Raw genomic sequence first — 17,989 nt, 5'->3', positions numbered from 1 at the left:
TTTTTAATCGCACAGCACTAGTTAGCGCCACACCGTAAATAGCAGGTAGCGCTTGTGCCAAAATGCAAAACTCATTCCACCCAAATGATCTCGCTTTAAACGCTGCTTTGTTCGTTTAATAATGTGTGTTTTCATGAATCTGCGCCGAGTATTTCGTTCTCTGTTACAATACTTCCGTTTGTAGGCCGTGGAGAATAGCTCCCCGCTCTTTGTGTAGCACAACACGTGACGTCACTTTTCGACTTCAAAATGGCCGTTCGCTATTGCATGGAATGCAGACTCATGACCGCAGCCGCTCAACTGGAGGGAAAATCAGATTTTTGGCCAAGTATGCTGTAGCACACAAGGAGTTTGACCTGGTAGACTACGAACGAGCACTTTATTCATGGAAACACAACAATCGCATGGTGTTCAAGTTAAAAGGGCATATAAACTAAGTCAAATAAGATCTGAGAGGGAAAATAACATCTTGTTTATCTTGAGGTTTTTGCAACATTAAATCAGGAAACAATACAAGCCAATACAAATAACAGAAGACATTAACAAATTAAAAAGATGGTTTGACATAAACAGACTTATCTTTGAATCTCAGTAAAACTAAATAATGATATTTGGTAACGGTAGAAGAGAAAGTCAAACACAAATACAAATAGACAGAATATAAATTGAAAGAGTAAATGAAACCACATTTCTAGGTATAATGGTTGATGATAAATTGAACTGGAAAAGCAAGAAACGCGTCAATAATGAATAAAGCAAAACGTGTTCTAGACCAGTGGTTCTTAACCATACTTGCCAACCCTCCCGGATTTTCCGGGAGACTCCCGAAATTCAGCGCCTCTCCCGACAAATTTTCTCCCGAAAATCTCCCGAAATTCAGGCGGAGCTGAAGGCCACGCCCCCTCCAGCTCCATACGGACCTGAGTGACGTGTCGACAGCCTGTTTTCACGTCCGCTTTCCCACAATATAAACAGCATGCCTGCCCAATCACATTATAACTGTAGAATGATCGAGGGCGAGTTCTTGGGTTCTTATGTGGGTTTATTGTTAGGCAGTTTCATTAACGTCCTCCCAGCGAGGCAACAACTACCGTAAAGCAGTTCGTCTGCCGTAAACAGCAATGTTGTGACACTCTTAAACAGGACAATACTGCCATCTACTGTACATGCATATGTGACAATAACATCTAGGGCTTTTAGAGAGTGCAGTGCACAACTGCGCACACAACAAGGAGACGAAGCAGAATGCATCATCAGAGAGGGTGTTCAGCATGACAGAGAATAGAACAAGGATGGACAATTCAACCCTTAACTCAACAATGAGTAGATGAGTGTTATGTGTGTGTATATGTGTAAATAAATGAACACTGAAATTCAAGTATTTCTCTTATTTATATATATATATGTATGTATATATATATATATATATATATATATATATACATATATATATATATATATATATATATGTATGTATATATATATATATATATATATATATATATATATATATATATATATATATATAGCTAGGATTCACTGAAAGTCAAGTATTTCTTATATATACTTGGTGAATTCTAGCTGTAAATATACTCCTCCCCTCTTAACCACGCCCCCACTCCAACCACGAACCCACCCCAACCACGACCCCCCCCCCTCCCGAAATCGGAGGTCTCAAGGTTGGCAAGTATGTTCTTAACCTTGTTGGAGGTACCGAACCCCACCAGTTTCATATGCCCATTCACCGAACCCTTCTTTAGTGAAAAATAAAATGTTGGGTTTTTTTCAAATTCAAGACAATGTTAGATGTTTTTGGTAACACTGTAATATGGGGAACATATTCTAAGTAACAAAGATTTAATTTTGAGTTATTTGGTTAGGGTTGGGGTTAGAGGGTTAGGGCTATGGTTAGAGGGTTAGGGTTATAATAAGGCCATGCCGAATAGGGCATTAATAAGTGCTTAATAATGACTAGTTAAGAGCCAATATGTTCCTAATTTGCATGTTAATTAATGGTGAATATGTTCCCCATACTAAAGTGTTACCATGTTTTATTACTGGTGCACAAAATGAACCGTGCATGAACATCACCTTGTTCAAAGAACAAAATCAACACAGTGCATAAACTCACAACAAATTACACACCTGCAAATCAGTCTGACTTCTGCTGTTGCCGTATCCGTAATACGCCGATAGGGAGGAGTTTTAATTTACACGATGAGTCGGGTGTGTCTTGACCTCCGCCGAACCCCTGAGCCCGACTCACCGAACCCCTAGGGTTCGATCAAACCCAGGTTAAGAACCACTGTTCTAGACCAAAAAAATCACACCATATTGTCTACTGCTCGCTAGTGTTACCATATCTGAGTTATTGTGTAGAAATATGGGGAAATAACTACAAAAGTACACTTCATTCATTAACGGTGTTACAAAAAAGATCAGTTAGAATAATACATAATGTTGGATAAAGAGAACATACAAAATCTTTATTCATAGAATCAAAAATACTGAAATTCCACGGCATAGTGAATTTGCAAACAGCTAAAATCATACACAAAGCAAACTATAATCTGCTACCCAAAAATATACAACAATTCTTCTCTACAAAAGAGGAGAAATAAATCTTAGATACAAATGTAATTTAAAACATTTGTACGCACGTACAACACTTAAGGCCTTCAGTATATCAGTATGTGGAATTAAATGATGGAATGGATTAAGCAAAGAAATCAAACAATGTACTAATATGATCCACTTCAAGAAACTCTTCAAACTTAAAGTGTTTACAAAGTACAAAGAAGAAGAACGATAAACATTCTGAATTTATTTCATCCATCCATTCATTTTCAAGGTAATCTTACTCATCTCACCATATGAAATATAACTTACTTCACCAATTATTATTTATTTTTATTGTTTTTGTGTATGGAATATATTGTGAATAAATTGAGAACAGGAAGTGAACAAACGTTTTAGCAACTGCTGTGTGAAGGAAAAGGAGTTGGATTAAATAAACTCTGCTTCTTCCTACTCCGTTTCGAACACATTGAATACAAAATCTGGAAATTGTGATTTATCATGTTGTATGCATGCATGTTCCAAATAAACTCAAACTCAATGTCATTGTTTCAGTTTCTGTGGAGATTGGGTAATAGAGTTTAGTTTCAGTTTATGTGGAAGATCCATACGATTCAATGTACCGGTAGTGAATCACATATTTCCAGTTGTTTCATTAGAGCACGTCCGAATAGGAGTAGGAAGATGATGAGTTTATTTAATCCCACCCCTTTTCATACCATAGCAATTTTATCCCATTTCCTTGTTCTCTGTAACAGAACAGCGAATAAATAAATAAATAATATAGTAAGTAAACAAATACTAATTTAAATACAAACATAATATTTATCTAAAAAGAAAAAAGGGTTCAAGATATTCATAATTACTGTTCTGTGTACTTTGTGATCACTTTTAGTTTGAACAGTCTCTTAAACTGAAACATATTAGTGCTTTGTTTATTTGCTTAATCCCATATACAGAAATGCTAAAGGTTTTGAGTGTTGTACGTGCATACAAATGTTTTCAATTAGAGTTTCCTCTAAGGTTATATTTCTCTCAGAACAAAGACTTTGGCATATTATTTCAAATTGGGGTCCCTTCGATGCATTTTATTTTGCACTGAGCTGACTGAAGCAGAACGTTAGTGGATATAAAAAGGTAGTTGTATTATTCACTAAAATCAAGTGGTGAATCTTCTTTGAATTTGAATTAAATGTGGAAAGTATCTGCATTCATTTTTAGATCGCATTTGACTTTAACTTGTGTACACTCTGCTGGAATCTCCTAATTAATGAACAATACATGTTTTAGTTGTTTGTCGAGGGCTCTTTTAGTGCCCTCTGCTGGAAAATGGTGTACCAAACAGAGAACTGATCAAAATGAGCACTTTTCATCTGATAAGTGAAGAAAACATAGCGTTATCATCAATCAATGAAAACCCAAACATGGTCAGTTGTTTTTATTTTATAATAAACAGTTGGACGAACACACAATTGGCTTTCCTTGTAGAACATTAACGATGATGGCGATGACGATACGGGTGAGATGTTTGTGACAACTTTGAGCTCCTTCGAGTTCGCTTGTGATGTCGCTGCTGGTCCATTAAAAACTGCAAGCGCTTTAGCTTGCAGTGCATTGTCTGATTCTCTTCTGACGTTGCAAGGAACCTGTGAGTCTCCTCATCTATGGGCAAAAAAAGCAGTAACAATAAATAGTACTGCAATGCTGTAGTGTAGGGGTGGCCAACCAGTCAGAGACCAAGGGCCACATTTTATACTGTGTACTGCAAAGAGCTCACATCATACACATGGGTGGGCACACACACACACACACACACACACGACAGATTCATTGTAAATGTTACACACCAACATGACAGAGGTGAAGACTTGGGCGGGCCGCACTGTAGTTTGGACACCCCCACTATATTATGATGGCAGTTCAGAAAATAAGACTGCGCTCACCTGTAGTTTCAGCGAGGTGTTTGGCCTTGTCTTTGTGGTCGTGCAGCAGGGGGTCAGAAGCATGACAAAAGGGATTTTCCTGGGCCGTCTGGTATCGTGAAGCAGCTCTAAATAGGTCGTCAAGAATTTGCATAATAATGGCAATTCCTCGTCGAGGATGGCTCAAGCCGCTTCGGCTGCACGGCGCCAGCAAACCTGTTTGGACGAGAGGTATTGAGTTGATGTCACTACTTGGTTATTGGTGGAAGTGTATTCTTTACATGTGTTGCACAACATTTGCTTGGAACAGTGGTGGATGTAGCAAGCACGCACCATTTTGGACGGCACAATTTTACCCGAAAACATATTAAAACTGACCTCCCCCAAAAAGGAAGGTGGACAGTGAAAATACGACTAAACTCTAAAATCTTCAAAAATGTATCACATATGTATTTTTGAAGTAATATAACCAGCAACTGCACTTTTAGATGAAACAACTTTGACACAGTTCATCCCCACTGATGGACAGGTGGGGGTGGGTTGATTTTTTTTATTTAGTTGGACCAGTGGTTCTGGACATTAGTGGCTTGCTACAGCACAGTTTATATGAGTCTGTTGCTGCAAGTGCCGCAAATAGATGTTAAGTAGTGTGAGAATTAGTGTATATTCTCGTGACCTCCTTGCTTTTATCTTATGTCCGCTAGTAAACTCTTTGTCTTGTCTTAAGGGCTCCTGATTGTCGGCCCACTGAGCTGTTTTGGCCAGTTCCTTATAAAGTTAAAGTTAAAGTTAAAGTACCAATGATTGTCACACACACACTAGGTGTGGCGAAATTATTCTCTGCATTTGACCCATCACCCTTGATCACCCCCTGGGAGGTGAGGGGAGCAGTGGGCAGCAGCGGTGGCCGCGCCTGGGAATCATTTTTGGTGATTTAACCCCCAATTCCAACCCTTGATACTGAGTGCCAAGCAGGGAGGTAATGGGTCCCATTTTTATAGTCTTTGGTATGACTCGGCCGGGGTTTGAACCCACAACCTACCGATCTCAGGGCGGACACTCTAACCACTAGGCCACTGAGTAGGTTATCTGTTTTGAAGAAGCAGCAGCGCTCCTTTCTGGGCGAGAGGGGCTGTTTTCGCTCTACATAAGCTGACTCTCTTTGTTTGGATTTAGACCTCTTCTTGCTTAAGCTATTGTCGCATTGTAAGGGCTGGTCTCCTAAAGCTTAAATAAAAAACCTTAATATGATATCATTCTGTCTCTGGGGTCCTTTTTACTCAACATACTGTATATGTCATACAAAATAACTTGGGACAATAAGTGTTTTTTTTCCTGAGGAAAAGACTGGTCGCACGCAACAGTAGCGCAATGAAAATTAAAGGCAGGAAGTGTTTATTGCATCGTGCCTTTACTCAGCAATTAAATACAAGCGGTCACAAAAATAATCTTTAAAGTCTTTGAAGTATGTGCCGGAGGAGTGCAGCTTCAGACATACAGGGCACAAACGCGATGAGGTCTGGAAGCGTGCAGAACAACCGCAGCCTTACCTAGCGGAAGTCATGACTAGCGATAGTGCCTAGCATACAAAAAGTTGGGAGAAATGCTTCCCTGTTTGCGGAGCATTTCCATTTTGGACCGCCGCTTGTTGTTTTTTTGGGCAAAACAATTAATAGAAAATAAACCCGGCTAATTGTGGAGGAGCAGTTGCACTACAGCCAGCGACACATACGTGCATGTGCTGTACCCCTCAAACCTATAAACCTAGAGGAACCACTTAATTACTCAACTATTACTTTAAATTGACTCTTTATAATTGTTCTGGACTCCTGTTTTTCATGCCAATTGCTGTATTTGTCAGAATAATGTTGCTAGTCCATGGCTAATTTCCCATTATAATTTAACTAGTGGAGACTGAAACAACATTGCCTTTGCTGGTTGCAGCCAAGTACCGTATTTTCCGCACTATTAGCCGCACCTAAAAACCACAAATTTACTCAAAAGCTGACAGTGCGGCTTTTAACCCGGTGCGCTTTATATATGGATTAATATTAAGATTCATTTTCATAAAGTTTAGGTCTCGCAACTACAGTAAACAGCCGCCATCTTTTTTCCCCGTAGAAGAGGAAGTGCTTCTTCTTCTACGCAAGCAACCGCCAAGGTAAGCACCCGCCCCCATAGAACAGGAAGCGCTTCTTCTTCTACTGTAAGCAACCACCCGCCCGCGTAGAAGAAGAAAAAGCGCGCGGATATTACCATACGTTTCATTTCCTTTGTGTGTTTACATCTGTAAAGACCACAAAATGGCTCCTACTAAGCGACAGGGATCCGGTTCATGAAAAGACGCAATCTCTCCATCCGCACACGGATTACTATTTCACAGCAACTGCCTAAAGACTTTCAAGAAAAGCTGTCTACTTTCCGTGCATATTGTAAAAACAAGATAGCTGAAAAAAAGATCCGGCCAGAGAACATTATCAACATGGACGAGGTTCCACTGACTTTTGATATTCCTGTGAACCGCACTGTGGATACAACGGGAGCACGTACGGTGAATATTCGCACCACAGGGAATGAGAAGTCATCCTTCACTGTGGTTCTAGTGGCCAGAAACTTCCACCCATGGTGATATTCAAAAGGAAGACCTTGCCAAAAGAGACCTTTCCAGCCGGCGTCATCATAAAAGCTAACTCGAAGGGATGGATGAAGAAAAGATGAGCGAGTGGTTAAGGTAAGTTTAAGTTTACGCGAAGAGGCCGGGTGGCTTTTTTCACGCAGCTCCGTCCATGTTGATATACGATTCCATGCGCGCCCACATTACGCTGGTTTTAATATATTATTAAAGTTTGACTGACCTATTTGACTGTTTTTTTTACATTCCTTTAGCGCAGTTAGATGCGGCTTACAACACGGGGCGGCTTATAGGTGGACAAAGTTTTGAAATATGCCGTTCATTGAAGGCGCGGCTTATAACCCAGGGCGCCTTATGGTGCGGAAAATACATGGACTTCATTTTGCCTCAATTGCTATAAGACGAGTGGTATTCATTAACAGCACAAAATTGTATGGAAGCCTGTTTCTGTCACAGAAAAAAGAAAACATGGTTGTAGAAAATGGATGGATGGATGGTTAGTCATTATGAGATAAAAAGTCGAAATGATGGAATAATTAGTCAATTATGAAATAAAAGTCATCATTATGGAATAAAAAGTAATCATTATGAGATAAAAAGTAATCATTATGAGATAAAAAGTCAAAATTACACGATAAAGTCAAAATTCCGAGATAAAAAGTCTGAATTATGAGATAAAAGTCGATTTAAGACAAATAACCCCAAAATTATCAGACAAAAAGCCACCGAAAAAAACTTCCCACACAGTGTGGGATAAAAAGTCATAATTACAAGCTAAAAAGGCAAAATTTTGAAATAAAAAAGTCGAAATTCTGAGATAAAAAAGTAAATCATATAGAAGTCAGTTTCCACCACTGAAAAAATTATACCCCAATTATAAGTCATTGTAAAACAGAAAGTCATAATTATGAGATAAAACGTTGAAATTATGAATCAAGAAAGTCAAAATTGTAAAGGTAAAAAGTAAAAATTATGACATTATAAGTCCAACTAGGTAAAAAGTCAAAATTATGAGATAAAAAAAATTAAAATCATTGGATAGATGAAATTATGAAATAAAAAAGTCGAAATTATGAGATAATAAAGTCATAATCATATAGAAGTCAGTTTCCACCACTAAAAAAATTATACTCCAATTAGAAAGTCATAATTATGAGATAAAACATTGAAATGATGAAATATGAAAGTCAAAATTATGAGGTAAAAAGTAAAAATCATGACATAAAAAGTCCAATTAGGTAAAAAGTAAAAATTATGAGATAAAAAAATAAAAATCATTAGATTGATGAAATAAAAAGTCATAATTATAAAATAAGTAGGTCAAAATTTTGAGAAAAAAAGTATGAATTATGAGATTTAAAAAAAAAAAGTCAATTTAAGACATAAATAAAGCCAAAATTATCAGACAAAAAAACACTGAAAAAAATTCCCCCCACAGTATGGGATAAAAAGTCATAATTATGAGATAGTAAAGTAGAAATTAGGAACTAAAAAGTCAAAACTATGAAATAAAAAAGTCAAAATTATGAGATAATACGGTAGTCATAATCATATAGGAGTCCGTTTCCGCCACTTAAAAAATAATACCCCAATTATAGGTCATTATAAGATAGAAAGTCATACATATGAGACAAAACGTCGAAATTATGAAATAAGAAAGTCAAAATTATGAGGTAAAAAGTAAAAATCACGATATAAGTCAAAATTATGAGATAAAAAAAGCAAAAATCAGGACGAAATCATGAACTAAAAAGTGATCATTATTAAATTAGAAAGTGAAAATTACGAGATAAAAAGTAAATTATAAGAAAGCCGAAATGATGAGCTAAAAGTCGAAAATATGAAATAAAGAAATCAAAATGATGAGATAAGAAAGCCACACCAAAAATGATTCCCGGGCGCGGCCACCGCTGTTGCCCACTGCTCCCCTCACCTCCCAGGGGGTGATCAAGGGTGATGGGTCAAATGCAGAGAATAATTTCGCCACACCTAGTGTGTGTGTGACAATCATTGGTACTTTAACTTAATATATGGAAGCCTGTTCCTGCCACTGTAAAAAAAAAAACATAGCAAGTTAGGACGAGAGAGTCAAAATTATGATATGACATCATAATTATGAGATAAAAAAATAAAATTATGATATACAAAGTCAAAATTATGTGTGACTTCTTATCTCATACCAAGGGGGTGGTTTTTTTCAGTGGCGGAAACAGGCTTCCATACAATTGAGAGACTTACCAGAGAAAGTTCCGGAAAAAACTCCTTGAGAGTGACCAACAAAACTTTCTATGACTGCGCCTGCTTGCTTGACGGGTTGACCAGAGGAGGAGTGAGCGCTCTGTAAAACATCAAACACAAAATGCTTTAAAAATCCCGATCACAATGTCAACGATCCAACAAGGCTGACCTCAGTGAAGGTGGACGCGGGTAAAGGACTCTGAGGAGCAGCACTGGAGGGGTTAGTAAAAGAGACGGGTGTGCTCGCTGGTAGAGGACACGTGGGAGGCGTTGGTACGATGGTGTGTGGAAGAGGATGATGGGAAGATGGTCGGCGATTGCACGTTACAGCAGAGACAACAGTCTGGGGTTGACTCTGCATGCAGTATGCAGCTGGACAAGTGCTACTTGTGTCAGTGCGGGAGCAGGTCTCAGGTCTGTTTGGAGCTTCTGAGGGCTCATTCAGCTGCAGTTTAGCCACGTCTTGAGCGGACAGCTGCAGCTGCAAAAACATTGCATTGGCACCCATTGCCAGTTTAAGGGTCAGAGGTGAACGGCCGGAAAGGAAGTCAGTAATCTGTGTGAAGGAAACGGTTAAAAGTTAGACATACTAATCATTGATTTATTACTAAAAAACAATAAGGTTATTTAACACTTAATACCGAGCTACTGATTCTGGACAAAACACCAAATGTAGCAAAATCCTACACAAAAGCGGATCTGATTAAATTATTATAAGCCCTAAAACAGGTTAAATGCAACTTTAATGTCAAATTGCTGCCAAACATACAATCTACAGTACAGGCCAAAAGTTTGGACACACCTTCTCCTCATTCAATGCGTTTTCTTTATTTTCATGACCATTGCAGATTGTCACTGAAGGCATCAAAACTATGAATGAACACATGTGGCTCAACAAAAAAAGGAGAAATAACTGAAAACATGTTTTGAATTCTACTTTCTTCAAAATAGCCACCCTTTGCTCTGATTACTGCTTTGCACACTCTTGGCATTCTCTCGATGAGCTTCAAGCACACCTGTGAAGTGAAAACCATTTCAGATGACTACCTCTTGAAGCTCATCGAGAGAATGCAAAAAAGTAATCAGAGCAATGTGACTGTTTTGAAGAAACTAGAATATAAAACATGTTTTCATTTAATTCACCTTTTTTTGTTAAGTACATAACTCCACATGTGTTCATTCATTGTTTTGATACCTTTAGTGACAATCTACAATGTAAATAGTCATGAAAATAAAAAAAACGCATTAAATGAGAAGGTGTGTCCAAACTTTTGGCCTGTACTGTATATTAGATCTGAATAAAACTGATATGACTGAGGAGTTTGTTGACATCTAATTGTAACATACACTACACAACCACAATAAACTTAAAGTACCAGTAGAGTGGAAAACAAGTTTGCTTCTATATTGAAGCTATTATCATATGTATCTGATTTATGACACTAAAATACTTCCAAAGTTTGCGAATAAATAGATATAACCAAAATAGTATCAATCTCACGGAGATTCCCGAGCCATTTTGAGAGATAACGATGAAGCCAGTCACGTGATCGTGTGATGTCGCGCTAGAAACCAAAGGTCCCTTCCCTCACAACAACAATGCTAATCAAGCAGACTTTGTGGGAGCCAACAACGATTACTTTGGGAAAAATTATGATCCAGGATCTTATATTTTTGAGCCCGAACACAAAGAGGATGAGCAAAATGTTTTAAAAGCCGAATGATAGATGCAGTTTTATTGTGACACTATAGCATCCGCAGCATTGCTAGGGGCTAACCATATGTACAAACTAACAATAACAAACCAGAATAACACAAACACTTAGTGTTATATTTCCATTCTCGCTGGGATACCGACCGACGGAACGCTCACATAGTACCGTTTAGATAAAGATTCAATTGAAATCCTCATGAGGGGTTAAAAAAAGTTCCTACAGTTAGCGTCTTGTGGAGTCTATTTCGCCATCTCGGCGGATGTCAAAGTCGACCAGACTGTCCGACCATGGCCACATTTGTCTACTACCAGGTAAAAGATGCATGAATTATAATCTAGAATTTACTTTTAGCACGTTTGAGACGAAGCAGAAGGAGCCGCCAGCTCAGTGTGTCAACAATAGCAGCGTAAGATAGCATTAGCTCACTGCTATCAGTGCGCCGCTAAAATAGTCTGTCTGTGTTCGCACTTATAATAACAATATCACTCATATTTGATTAATTTTCAGGTCACGAGTATTGTTGGCAGTTTGTGGACGTTTTTAGAGAGTATAATGAGCACTACAGAGGACCCTCGATCTGTTAAACCAATTCTTGGCCATTTATTTACGATTTTGAATGCATAAAAAAAAAGAAAAACGTGTTCTTGTAGAGGATTGTGTATGAGAAGGATTGTGTTGCCAGTTGTTGCGTATTTCCAGTGTGACTGATCTGATAACATGGTCAGAGCGCAGAAGAGTTACTACTGTGATGTCAATCTTCGATAAATAACCAAAGGTATTTGGAGCGGAATATTCAAAATGGTGGACTTGATTTGTGGCATTTTGAAACCGTGTTTTGACATACTTTGCAGAATGTAAACACAACCGGATATGGTTTAATGGATACAATGAAGCACAAATAAGCATAAGGCATGTGATTTGAACTTAATGAAAAAGACTGAAAATTAGCCGGGGGATACTGCAGTTTATTGTAAATAATGGATTGTAAATAATGTAAATAATTCAATGTATATACTCTTATGTTTATCTTGTGTGATGACTGTATTGTGATAATAGTATACATCTGTATCATGAATCAATTTAAGTGGACCCCGACTTAAACAAGTTAAAAAACTTATTCGGATGTTACCATTTAGTGGTCAATTGTACGGAATATGTACTGCACTGTGCAATCTACTAATAAAAGTTTTAATCAATCAGGTTATACTGTAGCAAAAGTCATTACATGTCTGCCACAATCATGTGTGAGAGAAGTTTTGATTTGGGCTTAAACAACTCAAATGAAGGTGTTGGGCATTGTTTTATCCAGGCGCATACATTTGTCCAAATGTGGCCAAGTAGACGCATTGTGGGTTTCCTGGACGTCGTCTACATCGCTAAAAGAAAACTCTAAGGAAGAGAATCCCTCTGCCATCTTCAACTAGTTTTTTTAATATATAAATCGCCCGCTTGAACATTCCCTCTTTTCTTCTCCAACTCCTCGTCGTCATTTGGGATGTCTGTTGTGATTTCTCTTCCTGGTTCGATGACCCGCCCTATCTTGCCTCTGATTGGCCTGTCCGTAATGTTTTGCCTTAATCTCAACCAATCGTGACTCATCATAGTAAACCAACTAAGCAATCATTGATTTTCTTACACATAAACCATCCAATCGTCATTGATGTTTCCCGTATATGTTGTCCCCTGCCCGTGGAGTTGCCTCGCGATGTAGCTTCCATTTTTAAGTTAATCATTTTTAATTACTGGATTATCAAAAAACTTACTCATTACAGGAAAACCGTAGTTGTTGGCAGGTATGGCAAATAGACGGATCAAGATTTTAACATACATTGTAGGTCGGAAAAAAACTAAGAAAAACTGAAAATATTTTTTTTATATTTTTACAGCGATAAAAAAAAGAAGACGGATTTGGTTTTGGTATTGTCATATTGTGTCTTTGTTTTTGGTGGAAGTTGAAAACATGTGTTTAAGGATTGGTTTGTTTATGAAGTTTGGTGTGGTTTCTGTTACTTTCAGGAGAGTTCATTGACAGTCATGATTTAGTCAATGTAATTATAGTACTTGGTAAAAGGTTTATTTATAAGGCCAAAAATAGATATTCACTTACTATTACTTTTTTAAAAACATTTATTCAGCATTTTTCTACTTTAGAAAGTTATATGGTTGAAACCGATAATGATGCCAAAAAACAAAAAAACAGATGGGAAGTTCTCAAATGCTTATTTTGAAAATGTAATTTTGTTTATAGATTATATGAAATCTGTTGTTATGTTACCTAATTTGAGTGTACATAAATGAAGGTGTATGTTGCTGAGCCCGACCTGAACATAATCTGGACTGGACCTGGTTTTAAGAACCCTTTAAACAATCTAATTTCATTGACAACCTGGTCTGGTGACGGTAATGTCCTTTTTAAAAAAAAAACAAAACATTTTCTTGAACAAAAAAAGAAACTAAAATAAAATAAAAACATTTACATAGAAACTTGTAATTAATGAAAAGGAGTACAATTAACTGTTAAAAGGTTAGTACTATTAGTGGAACAGCAGCAAACACAATCCTGTGGGCTTCACGGACTGTATCCATTGCAGACTGCATTGATCTATACTGAAGGAACCAGAATATTAATAACAGAACGAAATAACTAGGGATGTCCGATAATATCAGACTTCCGATATTATCGGCCGATAAATGCTTTAAAAAAATGTAATATCGGAATTTATCGGTATCGGTTTCAAAATTATTGGTATCGGTTTCAAAAAGTAAAATGTATGACTTTTTAAAACGCTGCTGTGTACACGGACATAGGGAGAAGTACAGAGCGGCAATAAACATTAAAGGCACTGCCTTTGCGTGCCGGCGCAGTCTCATATCTACGGCTTTTCACACACACAAGTGAATGCAAAGCATATTTGGTCAACAGCCAAACAGGTCACACTGAGGGTGGCCGTATAAACAACTTTAACACAGTTACAAATATGCGCCACACTGTGAACCCACACCAAACAAGAATGACAAACACATTTCGGGAGAACATCCGCACCGTAACACAACATAAACACAACAGAACAAATACCCAGAACCCCTTGCAGCACTAACTCTTCCGGGACGCTACAATATACACCCCCCGCTACCCCCCACCTCAACCCCGCCCACCTCAATCTCCTCATACATGAGAGCATGTCCCAAATTCCAAGCTGCTGTTTTGAGGCATGTTCAAAAAAATAATGCACTTTGTGACTTCAATAATAAATATGGCAGTGCCATGTTGGCATTTTTTTCCATAACTTGAGTTAATTTATTTTGGAAAACCTTGTTACATTGTTTAATGCATCCAGCGGGACATCACAACAAAATTAGGCATAATAATGTGTTAATTCCACGACTGTATATATTGGTATCGGTTGATATCGGAATCGATAATTAAGAGTTGGACAATATCGGCAAAAAAGCCATTATCGGACATCTCTAGAAATAACCCTTGAGTGTGAATGAGTGAGAATGGGGGTGGAGGGAGGCTTTTTGGGTTGTTGCACTAACTGTAAGTGTACCGTATTTTCCGCACTATAAGGCGCACCTAAAAACCACAATTTTTCTCAAAAGCTGACAGTGCGCCTTATAACCCGGTGCGCTTTATTACGATTCATTTTCATAAAGTTTCGATCTCGCAACTTCGGTAAACAGCCGCCATCTTTTTTCCCGGTAGAACAGGAAGCGCTTCTTCTTCTACGCAAGCAACCGCCAAGGAAAGCACCCGCCCCCATAGAACAGGAAGCGCTTCTTCTTCTACCCGCCCCCGGAAGAAGAAGAAAAAACGCGCGGATATCACCGTACGTTTCATTTCCTGTTTACATCTGTAAAGACCACAAAATGGCTCCTACTAAGCGATCCGGTTCATAAAAAGACGCAATCTCTCCATCCGCACACGGATTACTACCGTATTTCACAGCAACTGAACCGCACTGTGGAACGGGAGCACGTACGGTGAATATTCGCACCACAGGGAATGAGAAGTCGTCCTTCACTGTGGTTCTAGCTTGCCATGCTAATGGCCAGAAACTTCCTCCCATGGTGATATTCAAAAGGAAGACCTTGCCAAAAGAGACCTTTCCAGCCGGCGTCATCATAAAAGCTAACTCGAAGGGATGGATGGATGAAGAAAAGATGAGCGAGTGGTTAAGGTAAGTTTACACGAAGAGGCCGGGTGGCTTTTTTCACACAGCTCCGAAGGCGAACACACCTTCACTAAGACGGGCAGACAGCCTCGGACGACATACGCCAACATTTGCCAGTGGATCGTAAATGCCTGGGCAGATATTTCGGTCACAACTGTGGTCCGAGCTTTCCGGAAGGCAGGATTCACAGAACAACAGCGACACTGACTCCCGATGACTTCTACGAGACGGAACCGGCCATTTTGGATACCACGCTTGCGCAACTTTTCAATTCGGACACCGAAGACGAAGAATTCGAAGGATTTACGAATGAAGAATAACTTCAGAAGGTGAGCGCTATGTTTATTTTGTGTGTTGTGACATTAACGTTCGAGCAACATTATGTTACTATTGCTCTACACCATTTTGAATTTTACTATGTTTGTGATTGCACATTTGTGTACATTTTGGGACAGAGTTGTTAGAACGCTGGTTTTCAATATATTATTAAAGTTTGACTGAACTATCTGACTGTTTTTTTGACATTCACTTTAGCGCAGCGTTTTTTTGACATTCACTTTAGCGCAGCGTAGGCGCGGCTTATAGTCCGGGGCGGCTTATTGGTGGACAAAATTATGAAATATGTAATTCATAGAAGGTGCGGCTAATAATCCGGTGCGCCTTATAGTGCGGAAAATACGGTATCTTGTGTTTTTTATGTTGGTTAAATAAAATAAAAAAGACCCAAAAAAAACGGTTTTCCAACTATAGACGGAAAAATCACATGCCTGAAGCATATAAAGCCAACTTGTTTTTCCACTCTACTGCTACTTTAACTTAATAAGACTATAAGATACAGGCTTGTATAGCAAAAAAAAAAGTTGTACATAATGTTACTTATTAATTAATGTTGTATTTGTTTACTCAAATCTTCTTAGTAACTTTTACCTGGCATTCTGTTAAACTCTCCAAAACCTCCACCATCCTCGCAGCTCTCGCACGCGAACACTGTGGATGCAAAATAATGAGTTGGACAAAAAACAACTATTGATGCGTTTTTCTCCACTGGTGTTTTACTTACGAATAAATCGGTTTCAACAACTCCGGGCACCTGTAGGGTGAGTCTGCTGCCATCTGCTACACCTTGCTCCATTAGACTCCCCGCAGTCAGCTGCCTGTGGTAACGCAGGAATACGTTTCCATTGAACCCCGACGGGCACCATCACGTCAATGCATTGCTTTTTGAGCGCGAAGCTAGCATGGCTTACTTGTCTTCATGCAACAGGGCGATTTGGTCTGTTTGCATTTGAAGTTGACGAGAGAGGCGCGTCCTCAAGCCCTCCAGCGTCTCTCCTTTGGGGACGAGGAGCTCCACCGGGCCGCCGATGGAGGTGGAGGTGATGAACAGACGCATGGCGGTGGAGCCCGGTGTGAAGACGGTGCCCCCTTGTTTCTTTTCACAGCTTCACAATCCACGTAGAACTTGACACTATATCGTCGTGCTATCTCTCAAATGTGTTTAAAACATTTTTTTTTAAATCAACAAATAGGGAATGTTACTGGTGACAGAGCAAGTAATGGCTTTGATTTGACCGCAACAGCTTTACTCCAACAGAAGATAGTCTACGGTAAGCCCCGCCCACCCGGAAGAACAGCCAATCAGAATGTGTCGACGCGAATCGTCAACAAGAATCGGCTTGCTTTCTGCACGTCACCGCCCACTTTAGTGCCTTCCTTAATATTCGTCAAGTAAAAATAAATAAAGGTTTATAAAAAATAAATAAATTAGTAAACTGATAAAAATCATCAATATGGAATACAAAATTATCATTATGAGATAAAGTCAAAATTCCGAGATAAAAAGTCCGAATTATGAGCTAAAAAAACGTTGATTTAAGACATAAATAAAACCCAACACCACTGAAAAAAAATTCCCCACACAGTATGATAATAAAGTAGAAATCGTGAGATGAGAAGTCATAAATACTAGCTAAAAAGTCAAAATGATAAAATAAACAAGTCAAAATTATGAGATAATAGCCACTTAAAAAATAATACCCCAATTAAAAGTCATTGTAAGATAGAAAGTCATAATTATGAGATAAAACATCGAAATGATTAAATAGGAAAGTCAAAATTATGAGGTAAAAACAGCTTATATAAAGCTTTATTAAAAAAAAAGAAGTGGATATACATTTAAAACAAATCTGTTTTTATTAAGTAGAGTTTTACCATGTATATTTTTCTTACATAATATGGTTTTTTGTTCTATTTTTAAATTGTTGCTGCTTATTTGTTGAGAATTATTATTATTATAATCCTCCAATCCTTTTAGTCACGTTTTTGTAATAAAAACGATTGGCAACAAATCTAGCATTTAAAAATAAAGAAATAAATGAAATAAAATAAATAAATACATATTAGTCAGTTAGCAAAATCAACACAATCAACATAAAACTTATTTATATTTACTCCACTTTAGGATTTTAAATGACTTCAATGCATTTATAGTCATTCAAGTGCATCTTTATTATTGTGGTTCACACATCTTACTGCATCATGTTCATTTGCTACCACAATAACAAGCATAATGTTAAACTGAACATTTGCATTGGATCCTATTAGACCACAGGTATCAAACTCAAGACCCGGGGGCCAGATCTGGCCCGCCACATAATTTTGAATGGCCCATGAAAGCTTGGAAATAATATGCATCAATGAAGTACTTTATCTTTCTTTCTTCTTCTATTT

General features: G+C 38.1%; 1 protein-coding gene across 1 annotated transcript; it reads right to left on the bottom strand.

Moving 5' to 3' along the window:
• Positions 1-4,009: 4,009 nt before the first annotated feature.
• On the bottom strand, positions 4,010-17,169 carry LOC133618933 (midnolin-B-like). The gene is made up of 7 exons (XM_061979783.1): positions 16,507-17,169; positions 16,320-16,413; positions 16,187-16,246; positions 9,539-9,925; positions 9,370-9,469; positions 4,521-4,715; positions 4,010-4,239 (listed from the first exon to the last, which is right to left on the bottom strand). Exons 1-7 carry the CDS (start codon positions 16,650-16,652, stop codon positions 4,070-4,072), a joined length of 1,152 nt encoding a protein of 383 aa, XP_061835767.1. The 5' UTR covers positions 16,653-17,169; the 3' UTR covers positions 4,010-4,069.
• Between the last annotated feature and the right edge of the window lie 820 nt (positions 17,170-17,989).

The sequence above is a fragment of the Nerophis lumbriciformis genome, linkage group LG19, assembly GCF_033978685.3.
Source record: "Nerophis lumbriciformis linkage group LG19, RoL_Nlum_v2.1, whole genome shotgun sequence".
NCBI classification, from domain to species: Eukaryota; Metazoa; Chordata; class Actinopteri; order Syngnathiformes; family Syngnathidae; genus Nerophis; species Nerophis lumbriciformis.
Note: the sequence above shows the minus strand (reverse complement) of the source record. Positions and strands in the feature narration are given on the sequence as shown.

Bases quoted from the DNA above. Each gene is read 5' to 3' on its own strand.
- LOC133618933 (XM_061979783.1), bottom strand. From the start codon at position 16,652: ATGCGTCTGTTCATCACCTCCACCTCCATCGGCGGCCCGGTGGAGCTC. The intron at 16,414-16,506 runs GTAAGCCATGCT...GCGTTACCACAG, and splicing joins GCCCTGTTGCATGAAGACAA to GCAGCTGACTGCGGGGAGTC. The intron at 9,470-9,538 runs GTCAGCCTTGTT...GATGTTTTACAG, and splicing joins CCGCGTCCACCTTCACTGAG to AGCGCTCACTCCTCCTCTGG.